The following is a 22,735-nucleotide window of genomic DNA, read 5'->3' as shown; positions in this document are numbered from 1 at the left end:
CCTAATCTTGAGAAAGAGCCTTCATTTTTGTATTTTGTTTTAGAGACACATGGCTTTTTTTCTTTTTCTTCATTTCAAGGAAGCCTCGTTCTTTTGTAAGCCTCCAATGGCAGGTGACAGGAAACAAGTTATGTAATTCAGTATTCACTCTAAGATCCTTGCTGCATAGGCACCCCACATGCTTATTTCACCTTATTTGAAGTGCTCAAGGCCAATTTATTCTTCAGCTCTTCAAGTGTTTTTTACACTTTTTTTTTTGGTGGTGGGCAGAGAATATTCACTATCATCTGATTAATTGATACTATTCCCACAGCCTTCATTCCAGGCAAGAGATTTCATTCATGAGACTCCTGTTCTAGTCCACAGCTCACCTCATTTTTTTAGGATAGAGTACACCACTTCCAGTTTTGTAATGTTTTAGCTGATCTACTTTGTGCTTTAGGCACAAGACTTTAGGAACAGGAAGGAAGCAATCAGAAAAGCAGAACAAAGTAAACAGTTTCCCTAACAATTTACCTGTCTACAAGTAGCAAAGACCAAGAAGTGCTTAAAACAACACAATTGTGGGACTAAACAAAGATTTAAGTTGATTTGGACATTTAGTCTACTTTTATATGACTAAACAAAATGAGAATTTGTTTCCTTGTGGTTTATTTACGTTAGTAAGGTCTAACAAATCAGTGCCAGTGCCAAGGTTTGGTGCCACAAACAATGTGTGTTAGAAAAAACACTTTTAAAAAGAGAGCAGGTGCCTGTGGAAGGAGCACTACAAGTGTTTGACAGTATGTAGCAGAACAGTTTTCAGTCAACAACACATGGAGTTACACTTGGATGAAAAAAAAAAAAATCACCTAAGCAGACTTTTTAATAGTTTCAAGTTTCATGCACACTCATTTCTTTGGCTAACCTTTTACCCAAAAGTACAAAGGCAGCTCGAGTCACAACACAGGGTTGCTACGATTCTCAGAACCATTTTATTCAGACATAAAAAGGGCTCTATATATCACCCGCTACCAGATCTGTAATGTTGCACATGATATCAGCAAGAGATCAGAGATATGGAAGCACTAATGCATATGAATACATCTTCTTTATAGAAGATTACAGGTGTCTTTTACTGTGCCTTAACTCAACACAACAGAAACTATGAGAAAGTGGTCTCATTTTAACAGTACAGAAGTAAGAAGAACGGCAGAGCCTTACCTAAACTCATCTTGCTGTTCTGCTAGTTGATCCATCAAAATCTGAAGTCGATCCCACCTCATCCGACTGCACTCTTTATGGAAGTCAAATGCTATGTATCTGTTCAGAGAGAGAAGCATCTTTTCAGATTACATATGTACTGCAGTGAAGGTCTCAGAAACCCCACAGGGAAGGGCTGATCTATAAAACAGGTAGTGACAGAGGATTTGTTTTTCTTTAGAGATGCCTTCCAGCAAATATCCGTGGATTTTGTCAGTGCTCCATAATCCTCCTGAGGCTGCACCCTTAGTGTGCGTGGTGACAGCATTTACATTTCTTCACAAGATGCCATTAGTCTGGGGAAGCACACATTCAGTTCCAAGTTACTCATTCTATGTTCTGGCTAGTATTTTTCCTCCAGAAAGTACAGAAGGGATATGCATCTAATTTCACCTTTTTTTTTTTCTCCACCAGGATTCTTTTGCCCTCCTCTGTTCCAAGCAACTGCACTGGGAACTTCAGTTTACTTTGAAAGAGACACAGTGTTGAAATGCAACATTCTTTGCTGGCATGCAGCATAATTCCCTTGATCGCTCTCTAGAAACCTGAGTCAGATTCTGTTTAAACAGCTAACCTACTCTGTCGTAAGAAAATTAAACAGCTACTAACTTGGAACACGATTTTAACACCCAATTCATTTCTGGTAAGAAGTGCTCTAGATGAGTGGTGTTTGATTCAACATTTCTATATATACACATTTGCTGTGAATTACAGGGCATTACATTCCTCCCCTCAAGTATTCATAATCCAAAAGTTATTATTTACCAAGTTTTCAAGACTATTTGTGTGAAGAAAGATGGGGGGGGGTGTGTGTGTGTATACACACACACACACTGAAGAGTTAAGTCTCAGTCTGGCAGGTAAATGCCATCAAAACTGACTAACAAAGAAAAAGGATTTTGGCTGCATTAAGAAAACGGGGCTGACAAACACTACTTTTCAACATATACAGAGCAAGCAGCATCTCTAAAACACACCTGGACAGAATTTTACATCTTGGTTTCCACCACATGACTTTATAGCAAAGATGCACAGAATTCCACAAGCTTTGTACAGCTAAGGTATCAGTACCAGCCTAGGTGTGAGAGTGAGGAGAGAGCTCACCTTTGAAGTGGTCTTTTTTAATAAAAACAAAAGAAAAATTCACACCCACACACTAATAACACACCGTAACGCACCCGTGAAGGTAGTAAAAGAAGCACATAGAAGTGAGACAGACATCTACAACCACCCTAGTGAAGGCAGCAGCAGGGCATCACACAGGCAGAAAAAAGCTTGGAAAATTCAAAGTATGTCAGGATTTATAAGGGCATCTTGATTATACTCTGCAATTCCTTAGTTATGCTTAGACAGACGTGAATCCTTATTAAAACAGGATGCCTTTTTGCTGAGGGGTAGGATTTTGCCCTTTGACATACATGAGTGACAATAATACGATACAGCAATTTCAAGGAAAAGATAGAGGTAAGTATCTGTGGGAGCTAGATGCTAGCCCGCCCTCTAGAACTTAGTGAAAGCAAGCACAGGCAAGTTGTAAAATTGTGTACTGCACTCAGGATTCCCACAAAGAGATGGAATTTCTCTTGTGATTAAAGTGCATTCTTCACTCTTGGCCCATTGTTACACTGAGGTCCAGACATTTAAACTACACGTTCTCCTTACTGTTTCCTCCTTTATCTCAATACTGTTTTGCTCACATTCAGCACTCCTTTAGAAGTTAGCAATGTAACCATGCCCTTTTGCCAGAAGCTAGTTCTACAGGGCATGATTTCTTTTTCCTAAAATGCAGAAGATCTCCACAGTTCTCATAGCATACTATTACTCCAATACTGGCACTACCATTGCCTCTGAGCTCACTTCTTTATTCTGTCTCCTCTTTGTCCCATATTTGCTTCTCAGTCTCACTTCTGCTTAGAATGCGAGCTCTGAGGTAGGGGCATTGGTCATATGCAAGTTACTTCGTAAAAATAAAACTCAAACAAATCAAGACAGTTGGTAAAGGCCCCCAAAGAACTGATCACTCTGTGGGTCTCAGAGGCAATGCACAACTTTTAACACAGAATGTATCATTTCACTTCACATGTACCTGACCATTCCGTTTGCCATGCTGTTTACCATTTTCGCAAATGTTTGCTCAAGAGGCTTCTCTGAACCTTTTTGGTTAACCTGGGAGAAAGGAAAAAAAAAAAAAAAAAGACAGTATTACTCAAAAGCCTGCTTAAAAGAACAACAGTTTTTTCAGGAAGAAAAAATGAAAGCATACCAAGTTGACAATCATTTGCTTTCCATAGCTAATTATTTGCGAGTCAAAATGTCTTTGGAAGCCATCCATCTAGAAGAGAAAGGAAATGTGTTGACGGATGTACACTACTATTAAGATTTATGATTTAGAAGAAATCTCTATAATCATCTTTTTGATGATACTGCATGGATAGTTTTATAACTAAGAATAGTGTTTTATGTTCTCTGTTGTGCTAATACATTTCCACTTTCATCCCCCCAGTCGATTCAGCTCTCCTTATTAAACATACCACAGATAATGAGTATTGTGCAGCTACTAAAACTGTTGCAAACAAGAACCAAAGAGAAACTACTCCCATTATGTCTGGATTTTTTTTTCAGGCTCTGAACTCACCTTAAGGAGTACAAGGCTACTACTTTTCAAACAAAGCTCAATCCAGTTTTACAAAACTCTTCTGATTACAGTTTGTTACTTTATCACACAAAGATGAGCCCAGAAATATATCAAAACCCCAAGACACAACAAACACTCACATACATGATTTACTGACTTGCTGATCTGTGGCTTTGGTTTGTACTTGAGGTTTGGTCTTTGAGACCAGAAAAATGGAATTGATCCACGGGTCTGCAAAAGAATGAAAATAGTTTTAAACAACAAAACTTACAAACTCACTTGCCATTTAAAAGTAAACCAGACTTCATTTATTTGTGCACATGCACATCTTGTATATAATCTATATTTAGAAACACAGACAGAGCTATCTATCTATACATCTTAAGCCAGCGAGCAGTTCCTTACAGACTTTACCTGAACAAACGATGCCTTGCTCCCCTTGTAATGCACAATTTGTTCTGTTTCAACAAAGTTAGCAGCATGTCCTTCTGAATCAATACCTATGTAAGAGAAAGACCTCGTTAACCAGCTCAGACTGGCTGCAGAACAGCAACAGTATATCAGCAAAAGGCTTCCTAGCCCTTCCCTTTCAAGCACTGACAGGAAGCATGAAAATACCACAGAGCTGCCAGAAAATGGTAAATTAAACACATCTGTGGCCAAAGTTTAACACGATCTGTACTAAATTTAACTTGAAGAAGCACAGTTGTGCTTAACACATTTTGATATTTATAGTCACAGAAATTGAGTAGTTTAATACAAAATAAAATACAAGTGCTTTGACACTGAAATATTCACAATTCAGTAGCAATGGTACTGCAGAAACTGACAAATTTCTTCAAAAGTATGTATGTTGGGACTAAGAACAGAGAAAGCAATTTAAATAATCTGATAGCCTTTTATGATGGCATGCCTGGCTGGGTGGATGAGGGGAGAGCAGTGGATGTTGTCTACCTTGACTGCAGCAAGGCTTTTCACACCGTCTCCCATTACATCCTCACAGGTAAGCTCAGGAAATGTGGGTTAGATGCGTGGACAGTGAGATGGATTGAGAACTGGCTGAATGGCAGAGCTCAGAGGGTCGTGATCAGTGGCACAGAGCCTAGTTGGAGGCCTGTAGCTAGCAGCGTTCCCCAGGGGTCAGTACTGGGTCCAATATTGTTCAACTTATTCATCAATGACCTGGATGAAGGGACAGAGCGTGCCCTTGGCAAGTTTGCTGACGATATAAAACTGGGAGGAGCGGCTGATACACCAGAAGGGTGTGCCGCCATTCAGCAAGGCCTGGACAGGCTAGAGAGTTGCGTGGAGAGGAACCTAATGAAGTTCAACAACAGCAAGTGTAGGGTCCTGCACCTAGGGAGGAATAACCCCATGCACCAGTACAGGCTAGGGGCTGACCTGCTGGAAAGCAGCTCTGCAGAGAAGGACCTGGGAGTCCTGGTGGACAACAAGTTAACCATGAGCCAGCAGTGGCCAAGAAGGCCAAGGGCATCCTGGGCTGCATTAGGAAGAGTGTGGCCAGCAGGTCAAGGGAGGTTATCCTCCCCCTCTACTCTGCCCTGCTAAGGCCACATCTGGAGTACTGTGTGCAGTTCTGGGCTCCCCTGATCAAGAAAGACAAGGAACTAGAGAGAGTCCAGTGGAGGGCTACGGAGATGATTAGGGGACTGGAACATCTCTCTTACGAGGAAAGGCTGAGCGAGCTGGGTCTGTTTAGCCTGGAGAAGAGGAGATTGAGAGGGGATCTTACCAGCACTTACAAATATCTTAAGGGTGGGTGTGAGGAAGATGGGGCCAGACTTTTCAGTGGTGCCCAGCAACAGGATAAGGGGCAACGGGCACAGACTGAAACACAGGAAGTTCCATCCGAATATGAGGAAAAACTTCTTTACTTTGAGGGTGACAGAGCACTGGAACAGGCTGCCCAGAGAGGTTGTAGAGTCTCCTTCTCTAGAGAGATTCAAAACCTGCCTGGACGTGATCCTGTGCAACCTACTCTAGGTGAACCTGCTTTAGCAGGTTGGACTAGGTGATCTCCAGAGGTCCCTTCCAACCCCAACTATTCCACGATTCTGTAAATCCATTTCCTTGTTCACTTTTTAACTTGAAACAATTCAAGAACACCACTATTCAGGGCTCCCCTGCCAGCATCAATGATGCTCTTAGTTGAATTTACTACTAGGCCAAAAGGGCTATTACACACTTGCATTTAACTCCAACAAAAATAGTAAAGTGTTAAAAACCCCTGCAAAACTTCTGCAGTTATCTCTAGGAGAAATAAAGAGGAGTCGGTTTTAATAAATACCAGAACATGCTTCAGTTTATCATATAGGTTCCTAATATTTTCTTTGGAGCAAGGACCTCTTGAGACAAACTATAATAAGCATTTTTTTGTTCAAGTCATTATACAGCAATTACTCTTAAAGGTAAGTCACATGTATAGGTGGAATTTACACGATTTTAAAATAAATCAATTTGCTATTTTACCTCTTACATAGTAGCGTACACCAGCCCTGAAACAGCTTCTTCTGGAAACAAGGAGCCAGTCAAAACACTTGCCATTAATAGAACAAGAGTGCATAGTGATAACTAATGAATAACACTAAGGAAAAACCCCACAAATTTCATTAGAATATTTTTATATATCGAGAGGTAGGAAGCATCAAGAAACCAAGCGACCACATTCAAAGAAACTTGTAAACATTTCTCACACAAATAACAGCTGAACATTAAACCTGAGAGAGAGTAATCTAATATTAGCATCAGTATGTGCATCACAAAAGGACAGGCTATAGGTGATGTCACTGATGAACACACATTAAAACTGCTATAATTTTGAGAAAACAGGATTCTAAAGAAGATTAATCTGGTCTTATGGTCCTATGTCTATCATTAAATGAACTGACTGCTGAAGTTCTATTCAGTGCTACATCTATCTCATCCATAATTTTATTAAGGTATCTTAACAGTTTCTTGCCCCTCTTGCTTTTAACAAAAAACACCACTCAAACTTTTTTCTAGGCTTTTAGAAGAGTTAATATCTTGGGCTGTTATACCTTGCACCTGTAAGTGCAACACATCACATTTACAGATGCCAGAACTAGCAGCGAGGTAGGCTGGCTTTCAAATCCATGCCAAGGAAAAGAATGAACACGTACCAAGTCTCCAGTGGGAGATTCTTAGGTAAGAATGCTTTCCTGCACAGGCTGGATACCCAAAGTGGTAGACACACCATAATCTGGGACTAATTAACAAAGAGGGACCATTGACAACTAGTTTCAGTTTTAGAGTCTTGTTCTGTACTGGTTATAATTGCCTTTATTTGGACTACAGTAAACTATGAAGTCTAATAAAAACCAGCATTCATCGTGAATAACTTCTCCAGGTATATTCACAGGCTTTCATCCTTTGCCCCTAAAAACTGAAACCTACAACTTTAAAGCAAACAAAAGATCAAAATGGTCAATTTTTGCAAGCTGCAGTATTAGCATACTACAGTCTTCTATTCTTTGAGGAGTTGAGATACTTTGTCTTAAGGTTGGTAAAGTAAACAAGATTATTTTCTTTTTTTAAAATAGCACATTTTACAGTGATTCTGCATTTATGATTCAAATGGGACATAAAGCATCTGTGTCACATGTGAGTACCTAAGCTATGTTAAAGAGCACACTGACTGCATACATGGAACATATTGATTTATGTGTGCATTTGTGTTAATACTGTTTGTTAAAAATTTAAAAAATATAATACAAATTGGCCCTACATAATCCAGAATGTTCTCACAACTTGCTGTGAAAAAGACCTGTTCCTCTGCTTTCCTAGAAAATGACTGCCAGGTCCCTTTAATCCAACACTTGTAGAGCCAACATTTTCCTGCAAAGAAAGGTTACCTCTAAACTTAACTGCTTCGCAATAGTCAGCCCATTTTCTGTCTGCAATCTCTGTCCTAACTTAAATGGCAACTTGCCATTGGCTGCCTTCCACACACACAAAAAAAAGGACATAATTTATTGTTCTTTAGAACGTTGGTGGTTTTTGTTTGTTTGGTTGGTTTTTTTGGAAGGGAAATATTAAATGTAGTTTAGGCTTCAGATGATCAAAGTCTTCATTACCCAAGTCAGTCCATAATTTCTCATCACTGCAAGACTAGAACCCCACTCCAGACAGTTGAACAAAAGATATTTAGGTTTATATGGGGGGAGAAGGGAGGGAGAATCTTTGATTTTACTCAAATAACTGCTAGTGGTATTGTAACAATTCTGCTTAGGGCTCTTCCTAGCCTTTTCATCACTAAAAACCCAGTTTCTTTGAATTGCTGGGTTCGCTAAGGTGTTTGCTTAGTATTAGAATTACAGCAAAACATACATTACTTATGCTAGTTATTTATATAGTGAAAATAGGACTGAGGAAGGTGTTAATTGCAGTCTGCCAATTGCTAATTGCAATCCACCCAGTCTCTTCCACCCAGGACTTGCAGGGTAAGGACTGGGTTGTTCTGACAGTTCCCTTTTGCTATCTTTCCTTGCCTCTCCACCTACTCCCACAACATTTTCCATTAAATGAAGTCACAGGGAAGGAGGACTGGAGATCTGCCAGCTACTAACAGCCCTACCAGAACAACTGATCCAGTCTGGAAGCTGTTCCCTGCATATACCTGAGGGGCCTTTGCAATGGAGGAACTCAAGGAGAATGCGGCATGAGTTGCTCCGTCCAGTCTTGCCAGTCCTTTTCATGCTGCCAGTCCAGGAGCACCTGGGACTTACTGTTGATCACACACTGCATGAGGAACATTGCCTCCAGAAAGCATTAGGCTTACTCACAGCATACACCCCTTCTCAAAAATAAACTCGTGACTGCTTTGCTAAAAAGGCTGTTTCCCAAAGCGTTGGTGCAGGAAAAGCAGCTGGCTAGAAGTGTTCCAGGAGCCTTCAGTAGAACTCCTTATCCTTTTATTCATCAACAGGAATATCCATAAGCACTCCTTCAAGTCAAAACTGTTCTCCCTTATTTTAAATCCAAAGTAAATGCTAAGTGAAGGTATCCTTACAGCAAGATAAAAAGTACTAAGGCTGATTGAGAGCATTTACCATATTCATCTTAACCTTCAATCCCATTGAAAAACAGTTATGCAAATCATGCCTGTAAAATTAAATACATTAAGCCTTAAAAGCAGAATATTCAAGTGAGTTAACATATGAGTGGTCTATCAAACAATATGCAATGCTCACATCTGAACAAACTACAGCTTAATTCTGACACTGTGTTCTGTTATAGTGTTCTGTCATAGCCAATAGAGCAAAATGGTTGCTGATGTGGCTGCTGTTAGACTACCATATTCAGCACTGAGCTTTACCACATAAAAGGATACATCCGTGCATCACAGGCGTAGCAAACCTATGGATCTGAAACACACGCAATACATGTTAAAAATATTAACCACTAGCAGCCAAAAAAAAGATAAGTGAATAACTCTTGTCTAGGAGGTTTTTTGATACTTTTGTACAGTTTATATCATTTACTTCATTTAGGGTGCAGTAATTCTTTCTGAGAAAAAAAAGTTCAAAGGAAATAGCAACATATGTAACCCCATTAGCAGCAGGGAAAAAGTAAAAGTCTAATCCTAATTAAGTAACCTTGACAAAAAAAAAACTCAAGCTGCTTTGTCCTCCTATACATGGAATTTACTCTTCTACAAACATGCCAGATAAAGTAGTACACGCTGAAAACCTTTTGATATGGTATTTGCTGTACCTCCACAGTAGGATGTAAGCAGAGATAGCAGTAAACAACACAGGGCTTCAGTAAGGAATACTTCTACATGGTTAATACTCGAAATGCTTGTTCCAGGGTTTTTCCCACCCTGCCACTCCTGAATAACTTGGTCTTTCAAAAAAGTTTAAAACAAAATTTTTCCAATACTAGAAGTCAGAAATACCACATTTCATTACCTGAAACTGTTACCATAGCAAGACACCTGTAGTCAATATTAGGTCATGCTTCCCCTCACATATCAGTTATCTCCCGTTTCAACTTCTGTGTTTTGCCTCCTACATCTGTTTTCACCAACCAGCCATACTTGGCTTTCTTTGCTGTTCCCACTACAGCTTCTCTCTCATTTCCCAAGCTTTGTTTGCTTAGCACTACCCAAACCATATACCCAGTCATACGCCTCCGGAATATGCACAACAGCCCTTTGCTAATTCATATCTTCACATTCCAGAAGCACTGCACAATCCAGCCTTTTGGAACAGTGCTGTCTAATGCAAGAGCACATCTCCACAGGTTACCGAGACAGAAATAGAAGCAGTGCGTCATTCACTTCGATAAATGAGCAGTACTGCTAGGGAGAAAAGGTTGCTGTAGTGCAGACAGTTCGAGAAGTTTAACACACATCTGAAGTCTCTAGGAGGAAGGAGCTTAGATCAGTCCGCTCATGGTCATGCACTTGTATTTGCTGAACTAAGTGAATTCAAAGGTTACACTTCCAGTCTTCATTTGAAGTAAACGGAAAGAATTTAAACTGTCAGTCTTACTCTTTAATTATCAGCTTTATGACCTATTCACCAGACAAATGAAGTTTAAGCTGCAGCCATGAAGAAAGATGCTAGCCAGTCTTAGAAAAAGGAGATGAGCTGAACCTTGTCTATACCTAAAGATAAATAAGTAGCTAAACTTCAAAAAAGCTTGAGAAGCACATGCTGTGCAGTGTAACTTCCCCTTTGGTTTATATGAGTGCAGTCTCACCACAGTATCTTCAAATGCAGACATTTCCAAAGAGTCAGCTTTACTATATGTACTATTGAGGACATTGACATAAAGTTGGAAGTCTGAAAGCAGAAGACTGTCACTGTGCTAAACTAGAAGATGAATAGCCATATTATACTAGATTCTGGCTGTCTGAAGCCAGAGACAGAATTACAGGAAACTCTTGTATACTAAAAGTATATTGTCCTCTATTAATATAATCATTACAAAGTGTTTACCTCTGGTTGAGCAGCAAATTCTCTAAGAAGATGTCCATTCCATACAAACCTTGGATCTGCCTGCAGCAAGAAAAAAGCCAACATGTTTTTAGAGACTGTCAGTTCTGTTTAATTCAACATAAAGAGAATATCATAGTATTCATGCATTACACAAGTTTAGGTGAACAGATGTACATGGAGATGGAACGTTCTTCTTTCATCAGTACCATTCATAACCTCAACTAGAAACCTAAATAAAATGAAAATAGTTAAAAGAACAGTTCTCTCCAATCTTTAAGCATGTTGCCTGACACTTCAGGCATACTGCAACTCAGTTGTTAATGGTTCAGCATCAGTAGAACATTCCAGTCTTTGCCCTAAGTAAACAGGGCTTGAAGAGATTACCCAAGATTTTAGAGAACAGTAGCAAGGTAACACTCCTAAAATGGGCAGAAGGTAAAGTTGCAAGGAGTCCTGTATGCAATAATCAAAAATTCTGAAAAACTTAATGTTAAGCAATACTTGTAGCTGAAAAGACAAAAGTATTTATATTCTGCTGCATAAATGATCCTCTTCAACTTCGTGTATTTCCTACTCCTAATTCACCTCGAAATTGTCTTGAGTAGGTTGCTGAGCACATTCCAGAAAGCTACCAGATTAGTCACAAAAGTGCCATTTGCTGCAGAATGCAGTGCAGGCTCCAGGGAACTGGCATAAATCTCAACTTTAAGATAAGGCAGGCAGGCAATACATCACTAAGAACGAGGGTTAACTCAAGTTCAGTGTTGGAACAGCCCTTTGTTTAACAGAAAACAAATAAAACTATATGCCAGAAACTGATCAAATCCTACTTGTAGTATCATGAACTAGTGCAAGAACATGACAGGATGCTTTGGTGCCCCTATATTGGGGATGTTTCCTTCTATCAGTACTGTTTAAAAGAAAAAAAAAAAAACCACAACAAACAAGTATCAAACCAAAACCAAAACACCCACACACAGGCCAGGCTTCTCTTGTAAACTGGAGATGCCCTAAATTGCCACCATCCTTTCATTAAGCCATTACACTGCAACCACATAAGTGTGAAATTATATTAAAATTGTTTTAACCATCTAACATCTGAATTTACTTGAACCTGAACCTTTTTACTGTACTTTGCTTTTCAAACAACCTTCTGAAGTGCCACAATTTTAAAGCAAACCAATCCTTTCATGTCGGTAACGGCTCTCCCTGGCAAGAGTATTGCCAAAGCAGCATTTGGTAATGCAAAATAGTCCCCAACTATAAACTGATTTTTAAATTGATTTTTTTTTTTAATCTTGGAAAAAGTGTACTGCTTCCCCAGCTAAGACAGTTTCAGTAACTAGGAGACAACATCTCACGACTCCACTGTCACCTCTTCAGTAACGAAGAAAAAGTGCTATTGACTCCGAAGGTTTCAGTATTTCAGTGCTGAGGCAGTTTAGACCTTGTTTACACTGCAGTATAGTAAGTTACCAGACTAAGGTTTCTGGAACTCTGTAAGCACAAGGGAATTTTAAGCTCAAATTGCATTTGGTTGTGCGATTCTGTTGTCTTTAACACAAAAGCAGCATATTAAATTCATGTTTCAAACATAAGGAATAGGCATAGTTTAGACAGAATGCAACATCCTAGTGCCAAGAGCCATAAACCCCACAGTTCTGTTCCACGTTATCCAGGAACAGAATTCGAAGTCAAGTGCCATTTATTCCACTTAGGGTTCCCCCCCCAACCCCCGATTCTAGGTCAGAGGAATGACCTGCTTTCTCTCATTTTTCTGCTTAGTTCCTTCTTGTTGCAATTTGAAGTGTTCAATATTGAAGTCAGAGGCAAACATTCATTTATTTTTGATTTTTTAAATCCATTTAAAGCAGACTTCAGTAAGTACTTCTAACTGCCTGATCTAGAAGTCTGACACCACATCTGAACAGATTTCTAGAACTTCATGTTGCTAACAAGCTATGAGACTTAAGGAAGGATGGACTAGTATGCTCAGCTGCAACCTCTAACAGTTTCAATAAAACGCCACAATGCTGAACAAATTTGTGTACTGAAGCGTTACAGACCAGCAATTTCCACCCTTATTCTAAGCACCCTATGAAGCAAACTCAAACTAACTTGACTCAAGGTACTTGCATACTTGCTTCGTTGCGTCTTTTTCCTCTCACTGTCAGCTTCTCATTCCAGAGAACTGCCCCAGTCCAACTCGATTGACAAGATCAGAGATAGACCAGTTACACAGTTTAGCAACATAGTGCTATTTTTTGCTAGTTCTATCACAAGGATTTGCATCTAAGCAACATGTAAATCTGTTTTGCTAATTTAAATTAATGATTGAAATAGTAAAGTCATTTTTAGTTTAACAGAGGACCATAAATGCTTTAACAGTATCTACTAGCACTTCGCATACTAATTCATCGTAAAAAAAAAGGTTTCATCTCAAGTGTAATGGGACCACTGATTTCAGCAACATCATCCTAAGCTTTATATAAAGTTTCCTTCCTTTTGTGATAGTTTGTTTTGACATCATTTAAACACCAGCTGCATAAGCCAAACTTAAGCCATGCAGAACTGATTAACAATGTCTGAGAGACAGACACTAAGCAAAATGAAATCCTTACCCTCTCTAGGAGGCTCATCTCCTGGAACTCTGGGCTCGTGTTGGCTAACCGTTGCAGAGTGTGCGTTAGGTCATACGTTGTTGAGAAGTAAAATCCATCCACGCTCAAGACATGACTAAGCATTGATAAAAATACTTTATTGTCCTGCAACTGTTGAGAGGAGGAAAAAAAGGACAGAAGAGCTCTTATTTATTACCATCGAAATATCTTATTCTTACGCTACCACTACTTTTTGAAGTGATGAAATGAACTTTGCTAGTGCTCCAGCAACACATGACATCATCCAGAGATAACCATACAAGAAGGAAATCACGAGATTGCAATTTTGCTACAAGTTCACTGATAACTTGGAGCTAGCACACTGCAACCAAATTCTGCAAGAACAGTATTCCTGTGAGTTAAATAGCTACTGATATTAAACTAATCAAGCAAAAAGGAAGCCATTAGTTTCCCTGAAAACCATTCAGTCAAAAAAATGAGACAAGATGGCAATGCAAAATAAGGTATATAACTTATTGTCAGGATTACCCCTATAACTAATCTGTGTTCTGGTTCAAGTTTTGATTAACATCATTCCTTTCCTGAAAGAGCATCAGATTCCCTTTTCAGCTCCATTGGACAGGCACCCTTATCTACTCTTTATCAATCCACAACATATCTGTTTTAAACAATCGTCATCCTTTCCCTCCCTCTCTCTCTCCAAAAAGAAAAAAAAGAAAGAGAAAAGAAAAATAAATTCTTCCCTGCTGGGTAATTATGTAATTGAACAATTCCATAAATTAAGCAAGACAGATAATTAGATGACCGCAAGGCAGCGTATTGTAGGGGCTATCAGAATACTAAAGCTGTGAGAATGACGTAACAGGAAGAGTGTTGTGATTTTGTGGAGTGGCTCAGGGAACCTGCTTTGTAATAGGCTGCATTTGTGCAATCTATTACAAACCAGCACTAAAACACTGCTGCAGCATGCCAGGCAAGCAAAGCCTTCATGAAGGTCCTCAGAGAAGAAAAGATGATACAGGATTTAGGGACAAGAACAGAGATGCAGCAAGACAGTCCATCTCATCCTCCCATACTAGACCATCTTAAAAGGAGAAAAATGCACAATATGCAGATCAAACTCTGGAGGTGATATTTGAAGTTGCACAATGCGAGTTTGTCATCTTGGATGACATAACTTTATATACATCTATACCCAAATACTACATCAATTATAGTAGCCCGAACAAATCAAGAGAAAAAAGTATAGTTCAAGGAGCTTCTTAAAAAAAATTTCATAGTTTCATCAAATTAGGTCCTGTGGTAATGGACATTAACATAAGATAACATTCCCCACGCTCCCCTAATCAATCCACCTACCTGAATATCAGTTAAGTGCAGCATGGTCTTTTTGTAGGAGAGAATGTCAAAGTCTGTTGCTTTCCAGATTGCATGACTGAAAATCTCACCTACTTTTTTCTTTTTTGTAATTACAATAAGATACGTGCCTGTAAATCAGAAAGACCAAAGTTTAAAAAATAGATGCAAATATTAAGAAAAGCAGCTTATAACCATACCAGAAAACTGAAACCAATAGGAAAGAGTGAGGTTTCTTCAAGTTACACTTAGGACTTTACGTTCTTAACAGTAAGGGGCTCGAACAGAAAAAAAAAAAAAAACACTTGCTAAGCTACCCCCTTCTCTATGCTCACAGATCTTGATCTACTCATTAAGTTTAAGGAATTAAAAAAAAAAAAAAGACAAAATAAAAAAGTGTCAGCTACTCTTACTTCAGACCAGAGACAGTCTGAAAGTCTTAGGCTTGCAGATGCAGAAAGAGGCCAATGGTCTTGAATGTGGTTTGGAAAGAATAGAGCAAGTCAGAAATACACGAAAGGAAGCATGCTTCAGAACCCAAAAAGCCTATTCATCTTATCCTGAAAAAAAATATTTATCCTAATAGGTTCAAAATTGAGCAGACAGAAGGGGGTTTCTTTTAATAATTTAAGACAGGAAGTTTGCTGTTTTCCTGGTTGCATAAGTAACAAAGCAAAAAAAACATAACTGTGACAGTTCACTCAAAGCAATTAATTTACATCACTTGTTGGTAAATGCAAGATAGCCTTATTTCCAAGCCTATCATATTTCAGTGCCATCTTGTTTTTGAAGAAAAAAGGTTACTTTATTAAATTGGATATTGATGGATAAAAAGGTGTCATCATCTGAATCTTATAACCATTAAATGCTTACTTACAACTTCAATAGAGCAAAACAATAAGCAGATCATGCAGAAGTACAGAACCACAAATCTAGTACATTTTTGTATTAAAGCATTTCAAAGAAGTATAAATGCCAAAGCAGAAAGAGTTCACAGATTTCAGAGCTTCAGATATTACTTCAGCAATTTCCTCCCCCCCCCCTCGCAATACTGTATTAGGAGAAGAATATTTATGCTTGTTAAAGATGCTGCATTGCTAGATATGGAAGCAGTTTTACAGTTAACAGATAACAGTGAACTGCCTAACAACACTTAGCTAAACATTTACTTTAACTGATAGCATCTTGAGTTTGACAGCTGTATACTAACAATCAGTGCAAAGCTTTGGGGGGTGGAAAGAAAAAAAACCAGGCTATTAAAAGAACTTACATACTTCTGTATTTTATATAATATTCAGTCAGAAGAATGAAAATCATTACCAAGACTGTATGTTGTGAAAATTCCCCTTTGGGGCAGTTCAGTTTTAAAACAGTCAGGGCTTGTCAAGTACCTAAGACACAGATGTCCATTCCACGGTTCTTACTCTGCAACATCCACAATTCTTTAGAATATGAGCATGTAAAGTTCAATAGTTTAAGATCCTGTCAGAAGTTACTGCATTTAACACAATGATACTTTGCTTCAGTTGAGAATACTGCAATGAGCAAACTTAAATCCTTTCTACATATGGGACTTTTATTCAGTACGCATGCTCCTTACTACATCATTTTTCAGACTACAGTAGTCTCAGGCTCTAATAAAGTCTACCCACAAAAGATCTTTTGAATAGCACCACTTACTTTCCTGGAAGCTTATACTTCATGCATCAGGTTTACTTGTGGCAGTGACTGTTTACATCTGAACACCACTGAGATACTTATAAAAAGCAGACAGCTTATTCTTACCTTATCTTACAACTCCCTAAAATTTAGAATCATTCCACTCTGTCCTTTTTCTTTTAATGTTGATTTTCTTTGTATTTGTAGGATAGTTGGAACACAATCATTACATGAACAGCTGCATCTACTACTCTAGCACCCTGTCACTCTCAGTTATTTGTGTACCAAGATTATTGATTTAAAGTCAAACTTCTTGACCCAATATTTGACTGTTGCATCAAATCCTGCAGCTAAGATTAAAAGTTATGAAGAGTAAGTAGATGAAGTTCTTTGATGCATTTGAAATCCATTCCTTAAAACTCAACAAGCTGTCAGTTAACCCTACCTTTAGAGCAGGTACAGGTTTAAGAGGTACATGAACATTCATGACAAACTGTATCTGGGTACCTCCATCCTCCAGCAGCCACAAGGAAAGCCCATCATACCGATGAAAGTGTAACCTCCGATACTTGCAAATACTGTTTTTGTCTTTAAAGCTTCTTTAGCAATATATTTTGCCTATGTATTTTTAAAGAGCACAGTTCCCTTTTCCTTACCTGCCACCAATCGAATTGTTCCTAAAATACCATATATAGGCCTTGTAACAGCTGAAGGGGGAACATCTTTCTTAACTGAAAAGCAAAAGAAAAAACATCAGAATTTCAGACTGCTTCTTTTGTTACTATATCAGAAAACTATTAAACTGGGTTTGTCAAAGCTTCTTGGTCAAATCTCAAGTTTTTTTAGAGTCTTAAGTGTAAGAAGCAATACATCGGAATTTCAAAGCCTGATGCGGGGTGGAGGGGAGGATGTGGAAGTATTCTAACCTGATTTCTCATGTTGTTTAATCAAAAGTCATTTAATTTAATAAATTCAAGCTCATTTACACAATAGTATAGCAAGTAGACTCCTCAATAATGTATTGTCCTGCCACCTTCCAGAAACTTCTTGTTTTGAAGCCATCAAGACATCAAGGACAAACAAACCATAAATGCTTGTGCCTCCCACTTCTGGCTCCTTCTTCTTAGCCTCAGCCTATGTCCGTTTCAGAAGACCTAGTTTACTTCTTGGTCTACCTCTGCAAAACTACTAACAACAGCACAGACGTGGCAAGGGATACAGTATTCCCAACAACATACCAAGAGATCCAAAAGGTATCCAAATATCAGTTAGAAGTCCTAGTGTGTTAAACTTTCATCTATCCACATTTCTACAATAGCAGGAGGGATATTAGAGAAGTTAAAAAAAAAACAACTCCAAAACACCCACACCAAAGTTAGGCATTTTCCCAGAGCTTGGAGAACAGAGAAAGACAGCACTTGATTTTTCCATTGCTTTAAACACCTTGCAGGTTCATCTGATAAAACACCGTTAATGAGGACAGATGAAGACTAATAAAAGACTTGGGACAGCTGTCTTTACAGTTTTGAAGGGACAACTCTGAAGGAGAAATTGAAATATGGTACTACAACACCAAAATTATTAGTGGGATGGGCACACTGCTCTTATATGAGGTATACAGGAGACATAATAAAAGGAAGAGAATGACTGCTTTTATATTAGTATTACTGTAGCATTTCTGTCTGTTTCGAGATTAGTAATACTGAGGTACAAACTCCTGAAGTATCAAAAGGGAAGTCACCCATTGCCTTCATTTCATATTGTCATTTAATGCAAGTTCTTTGATTGTTTTTATGCATTAGTTTCACATGCTTAAAAAAAAATTAAAATTTTGAAGACCCCAGCATCAGTATGCTTAAGACCACTTGCATTGGCATTTGAATTGATTTGCAACAGAATGAAATTTACAGTGAGAGGTTTTTTTATGTTCTTGATTCTAGAAGCTTTATGAAAATCCAGGTTTCAGTATTAAATAAAAGACAGCACTGAGACAATTCAGCAAAAGCTGCAGAAGCCCAGTGTTCAACCCTTCCTATATTTAATCTTGGACTTGTAGCACCAATCCCAACTAGCTTGGATGAGTCAGTTTTTATTGTTGTGATACACAGTCTTACCAAAAACAGGCAAGCACTATCACCCTTGTTACCCACAGCATCAATCCCACAGCGAGAAGGCATTTCAAACAAAGTTCTTTGCAGGACAGAATACAAGGCACTATTTTAAAACAGTAACTAAAGATAAAAACAATTCTCCCAGTATCAATTTAAGGTTCTGAAGATCTTCTAGGAGTGCCTAGAGCAAAATACTAGACAACAGAGGCCTATATTGAGAAATACTGTTGAGGAGAATACCTGTAAGAGTGACTTCCGTGGAGACTCTATCAATAGCAAGCACATCATCCGCTCCATCATCACAGGCTTCCACATAGAATTTCTCTGGTGTTATATGCCTTTAACAGAATGGATAGGAAAAAGTAATTTGTTTAGCAACACTTACTTTGGGTTTGTTTGTTTATATTTAAGCTCTTCACCAGGTGAAGATAGATCAATCTTGAACCTTATTTCAGCTGCAAAACCAAAATTCTCACTGGATTACTTCCCAACAGCCACTGATGTTGACGGTCCGTCAAAAGCAAATCAAACTCATCAGTTACGGCAAAATACATGGCTTGTTCAAGAATCTTAATTCTTATTTAATGCTGGAAGTTAAAGACATGAAAGTGAATTTGTGTACATAGTGGTCCACTATATAATTCATGTAAGTGTGAACTATGTCACTTAGAAGTCTGATAAGCCAAAACCAAACTTCAAAACAAAAATTTTTTAATGAAACACTTTCTAATATGTCAGAAACTAAAGCACCACATCCCTGATGCAAGTCTAATAAACACAAAAATAATGTCCAAAGTAAGAAAAACACCTGTTTCACATTAGAGCATTCCAAGTAGTGTAAGAATCCACTAGAAACAACACACACAAAAAAAAAAAAAGAAACAAAAGTTAAAGTCATACACTAGTTTACTGAAGCAAGTGTCTCAACATTACCATTCCCCAGATTTGTCAGCCAGGTCTATGTGACACACATGGGGCAACCTGTATCCTCACCGTCAGACACATTAGACAAATCACACACTGACATACTGTTCAGACTTCATGCCTATCCTTCCTTTAGATCAACTGTATGCAGTACAACATTAGCCATAAAATTAAACAGTTTTCAGAAACATTCCTTAAAAATGTACCTGTTGAGATACTTGCAAGCAGCCAGCCACGTTATACTGTGCAACAATACAAGAGTTATGCAGAAATGACTTTTAGCTGTACATAGGAAACGCTAAACAACCAACCAACCCCTAACACTCTTGAACTACTGTTCTTAACTCTTATAATGATTTTTCTTAGTTTAAGGCTTGACAAGACTAGGGGTCAGAGTTTTAAACATCTTGTTCTGGAAACTTATTCTACAGGATTTTTAGGTTCCTTCTCCCTAAGTAGATCTTGCAGTTCTTCACATCTTTTGTATTTTTTTTTAATCCTTCAGAAAGCTGAATTAGAATCCTAATTTAGATCAGAAAAGCTCTTTGAAAGTGGTCTAGAAGACCTCTTTTAACACGTCTAACATCCCACCTTCCGCCCACTAAAAGCAGGCCCAACCTCAAAGTTTATCCAACTTCAAAGTTGTTGAAACCCTGTTTCTTAGGGTGTTTTGACTCTCCCCAAGGATGGTGGTTCTACAACCTCTCCGGGCAATTTAGAATAAAGACAGAGGAGACCAAATGCTTAACTGAACTAAAAAAAAAAAAGTAACACAACAAACTGTAAAGCAATCAATAGTTAACTGTTCATCAGGTAATTTAACTTCTTTAAAGGAAAATTAGTCTGTGGGTCCTAAAACAGGAAACACATCAACACTACTGTAATTGTAAATCAGCCTTCTTAATCTTTCATGTACACATATGAAATGCTTTATCTTTGAAACTAAAAGCAGAGTAAGAAATACAAACATGCAGTTTGTTGAACACTGAAGCCTTAAACCCCCTACTTTGCTTTCATTGCTTCTGTTTTTGATGAGTGCACGTGTGCACCCCTGGCTCTTTAAGCAGGTTTCATAGCAATAATGGGAGCCGTTTTTACAGTGAAGAGCAAACAAGCTTACACAGATAGAATGGGCAAGACAAGCTTAACGACATTTATAAGCCCTCAATTTGTTAAAGAATTTAAAAAGAAATCAGGATATACTATGTAAGGTGCAGTCAGAAACCTATTGCTAGTTGGCAGGAGACAGTAGCAGACATTTTTTTTTCCACAGGAGAAAGCTGCAGCTACTTAACTTCTGCTGGTTTAGTTGAAGAGTCAGCTTTGTCTGGGAGGCCAGTTGACACACAAGACTCCAGCTAAAAAAAAAAACTAGGGAAAAGACACTGCAAAATTTAATATTGGACCTGTTATGCCTTTAACACAGATGCTTATGCACTCTTACTCATCTGACTATCTTAAACAAAAGCAGTTGAAAAAAATCTTTTAACATAGCAGGTTGTAAAATAGTGTCCAAACAGAGTAGTGAGAACAGAGTTTCAGTTTTTGAATACTCAGTATAAAGAACGCAACATAGACAAGACACCTACACCGACCATGCAGAGCACAACTGAGCATTTCCATCCATGATCAGTATTTTTAAAAGCTGCTCTTTTCATTATAAAGTGCAACATGGACATGACTATTATAGTCTCAGCACCGAGATTCACTTGCGTATTAGTTAAAGCCTGTTTTCAAACAACTGAGAAAAAGCTTGCAAGTATAGAGTATTTGTCAGATAAACAATTTTTCTATTTACTACACTCAAGCATAATAACTTCTCCCTGAAGAGCATGAAGTCTTTCACCCTCATCATCCGCGAGGTAAGAAAAATGACAGAATTAAGGCTGCCAGTGCAAATTATGCCTGGCCTCTCAATACGTATATGCCCTGCTTTGCTAGACCAGCCCCCAGCATTTCTCTCTCTCAAACCCTAGCCTGTATTTTGTCTCCTGTCACTACCATTGCCCTTTTAACAGTTTATCACCTTTAGCTCCTCTTACACAATGCCTGTACATTTCTATCTTTGTTTAAACTATGTTTTACCCTTGATACACACAGAAAAGAACACTTTGCAATCAAAATCTTCCTTCCTACAGTCCTCTCCAAGACCAGATTTGGTGGCAAAAGTGTCATGGAGAACACAAGACAAGTGATCCCTGTTTTCACTTCAATGGACCAAACTGGCTCTAGGCTTCAACAGCTTGCAGTACACTGGAACAGTCTTTGCACTGACTGTTTTGGAGCTTTGGGTGTTTTTGTTTTGGAGGTCTTTTGGGGGCATGGGGGCAGGAGGGAATCAGGCTGCCAAGTTGAGAGAACTTAAATACTTCTCTGTTGGGATCACCGTTAAAAACTGCCTAAAATCCAACTGCACAACAACACAAACTGAAAAGTCCAGAATGCCTTGAAAAACGTTAAATCCTTGCTTCAGAAGAAGTGGGAGACTTAGTGCTCTTCCAAGTTTTTAACAGAAAGATGTTTCACTTAGTCCTTGCTTCATTTGTGTAAAGAGTTGAAAGTTTTCTAAAATATAGTTGAAGAAGAGGCCAAGACTCAAAGAGGTTTCAGCCCAAATGCTGATTTACAAGCTTACCAATTACCAGAATTAGGCTAGTAGACTCATTCTCGTTTAGGTGACCTTTTCAATCAATAAGATTGCCATAACTAAGATGATTGCCTCCCACTTCTCTTTCAGGAAGGAAGCTGATGAACATTGCATGTAAGAATGGTGTTTTTCCACAGAGTCTACTCAGTACCGAGTCTGTATGTCTATCACAAGCTTGGAAAGATAACACACGTTTATTTTACTGATCTGAGAAGAAGATATTAAAATGCTGAAAGAAGGATCATTCACAATGATCAGGAATCTGCAGACAGATTAATTCTGTTCCTTTAATGAAATAAGGAACAGATGAAAGTCCAAGTGCTGGTATTATAACAAAAATAACAATAAAGAAAACAGTATTTTCTAGAAGCCCATGATCTCTGTAGTTACTTTTGAAACTAGTTTTCATACACCAGGCTATATGCTGCTTTTGTGTAACATTCGTATTTGACACTGGAGCCTGCCTTCTCCTTGGCTACGCTGTCACTCCTGTCTGTAACTATCCAAAACATCAAGAACTCTTCACAGCAATATCTTGCTTCCATTACAGCACA

The 22,735-nt window shown here is 38.4% G+C and overlaps 1 protein-coding gene across 1 annotated transcript in view; it reads right to left on the bottom strand.

Moving 5' to 3' along the window:
• SACM1L (SAC1 like phosphatidylinositide phosphatase) overlaps positions 1-22,735 on the bottom strand; it is a 33,696-nt gene that overhangs the window by 5,583 nt on the left and 5,378 nt on the right. The window contains exons 2-13 of the mRNA XM_082317043.1: positions 18,851-18,948; positions 17,156-17,230; positions 14,844-14,971; positions 13,485-13,634; positions 10,864-10,923; positions 9,249-9,282; positions 6,368-6,469; positions 4,292-4,377; positions 4,022-4,108; positions 3,506-3,574; positions 3,329-3,408; positions 1,204-1,302 (exon numbers count right to left, since the gene is read on the bottom strand). Coding sequence (XP_082173169.1) covers positions 1,204-1,302; positions 3,329-3,408; positions 3,506-3,574; positions 4,022-4,108; positions 4,292-4,377; positions 6,368-6,469; positions 9,249-9,282; positions 10,864-10,923; positions 13,485-13,634; positions 14,844-14,971; positions 17,156-17,230; positions 18,851-18,948 — 1,068 coding nt within the window. The remainder of the gene's footprint in view (positions 1-1,203; positions 1,303-3,328; positions 3,409-3,505; positions 3,575-4,021; positions 4,109-4,291; positions 4,378-6,367; positions 6,470-9,248; positions 9,283-10,863; positions 10,924-13,484; positions 13,635-14,843; positions 14,972-17,155; positions 17,231-18,850; positions 18,949-22,735) is intronic.

Source organism: Platalea leucorodia (assembly GCF_965183815.1).
Source record: "Platalea leucorodia genome assembly, chromosome: 1".
NCBI lineage: Eukaryota > Metazoa > Chordata > Aves > Pelecaniformes > Threskiornithidae > Platalea > Platalea leucorodia.
The sequence above is the reverse complement of the archived record's forward strand: the minus strand, read 5'-3'. Positions and strand labels throughout refer to the sequence as shown.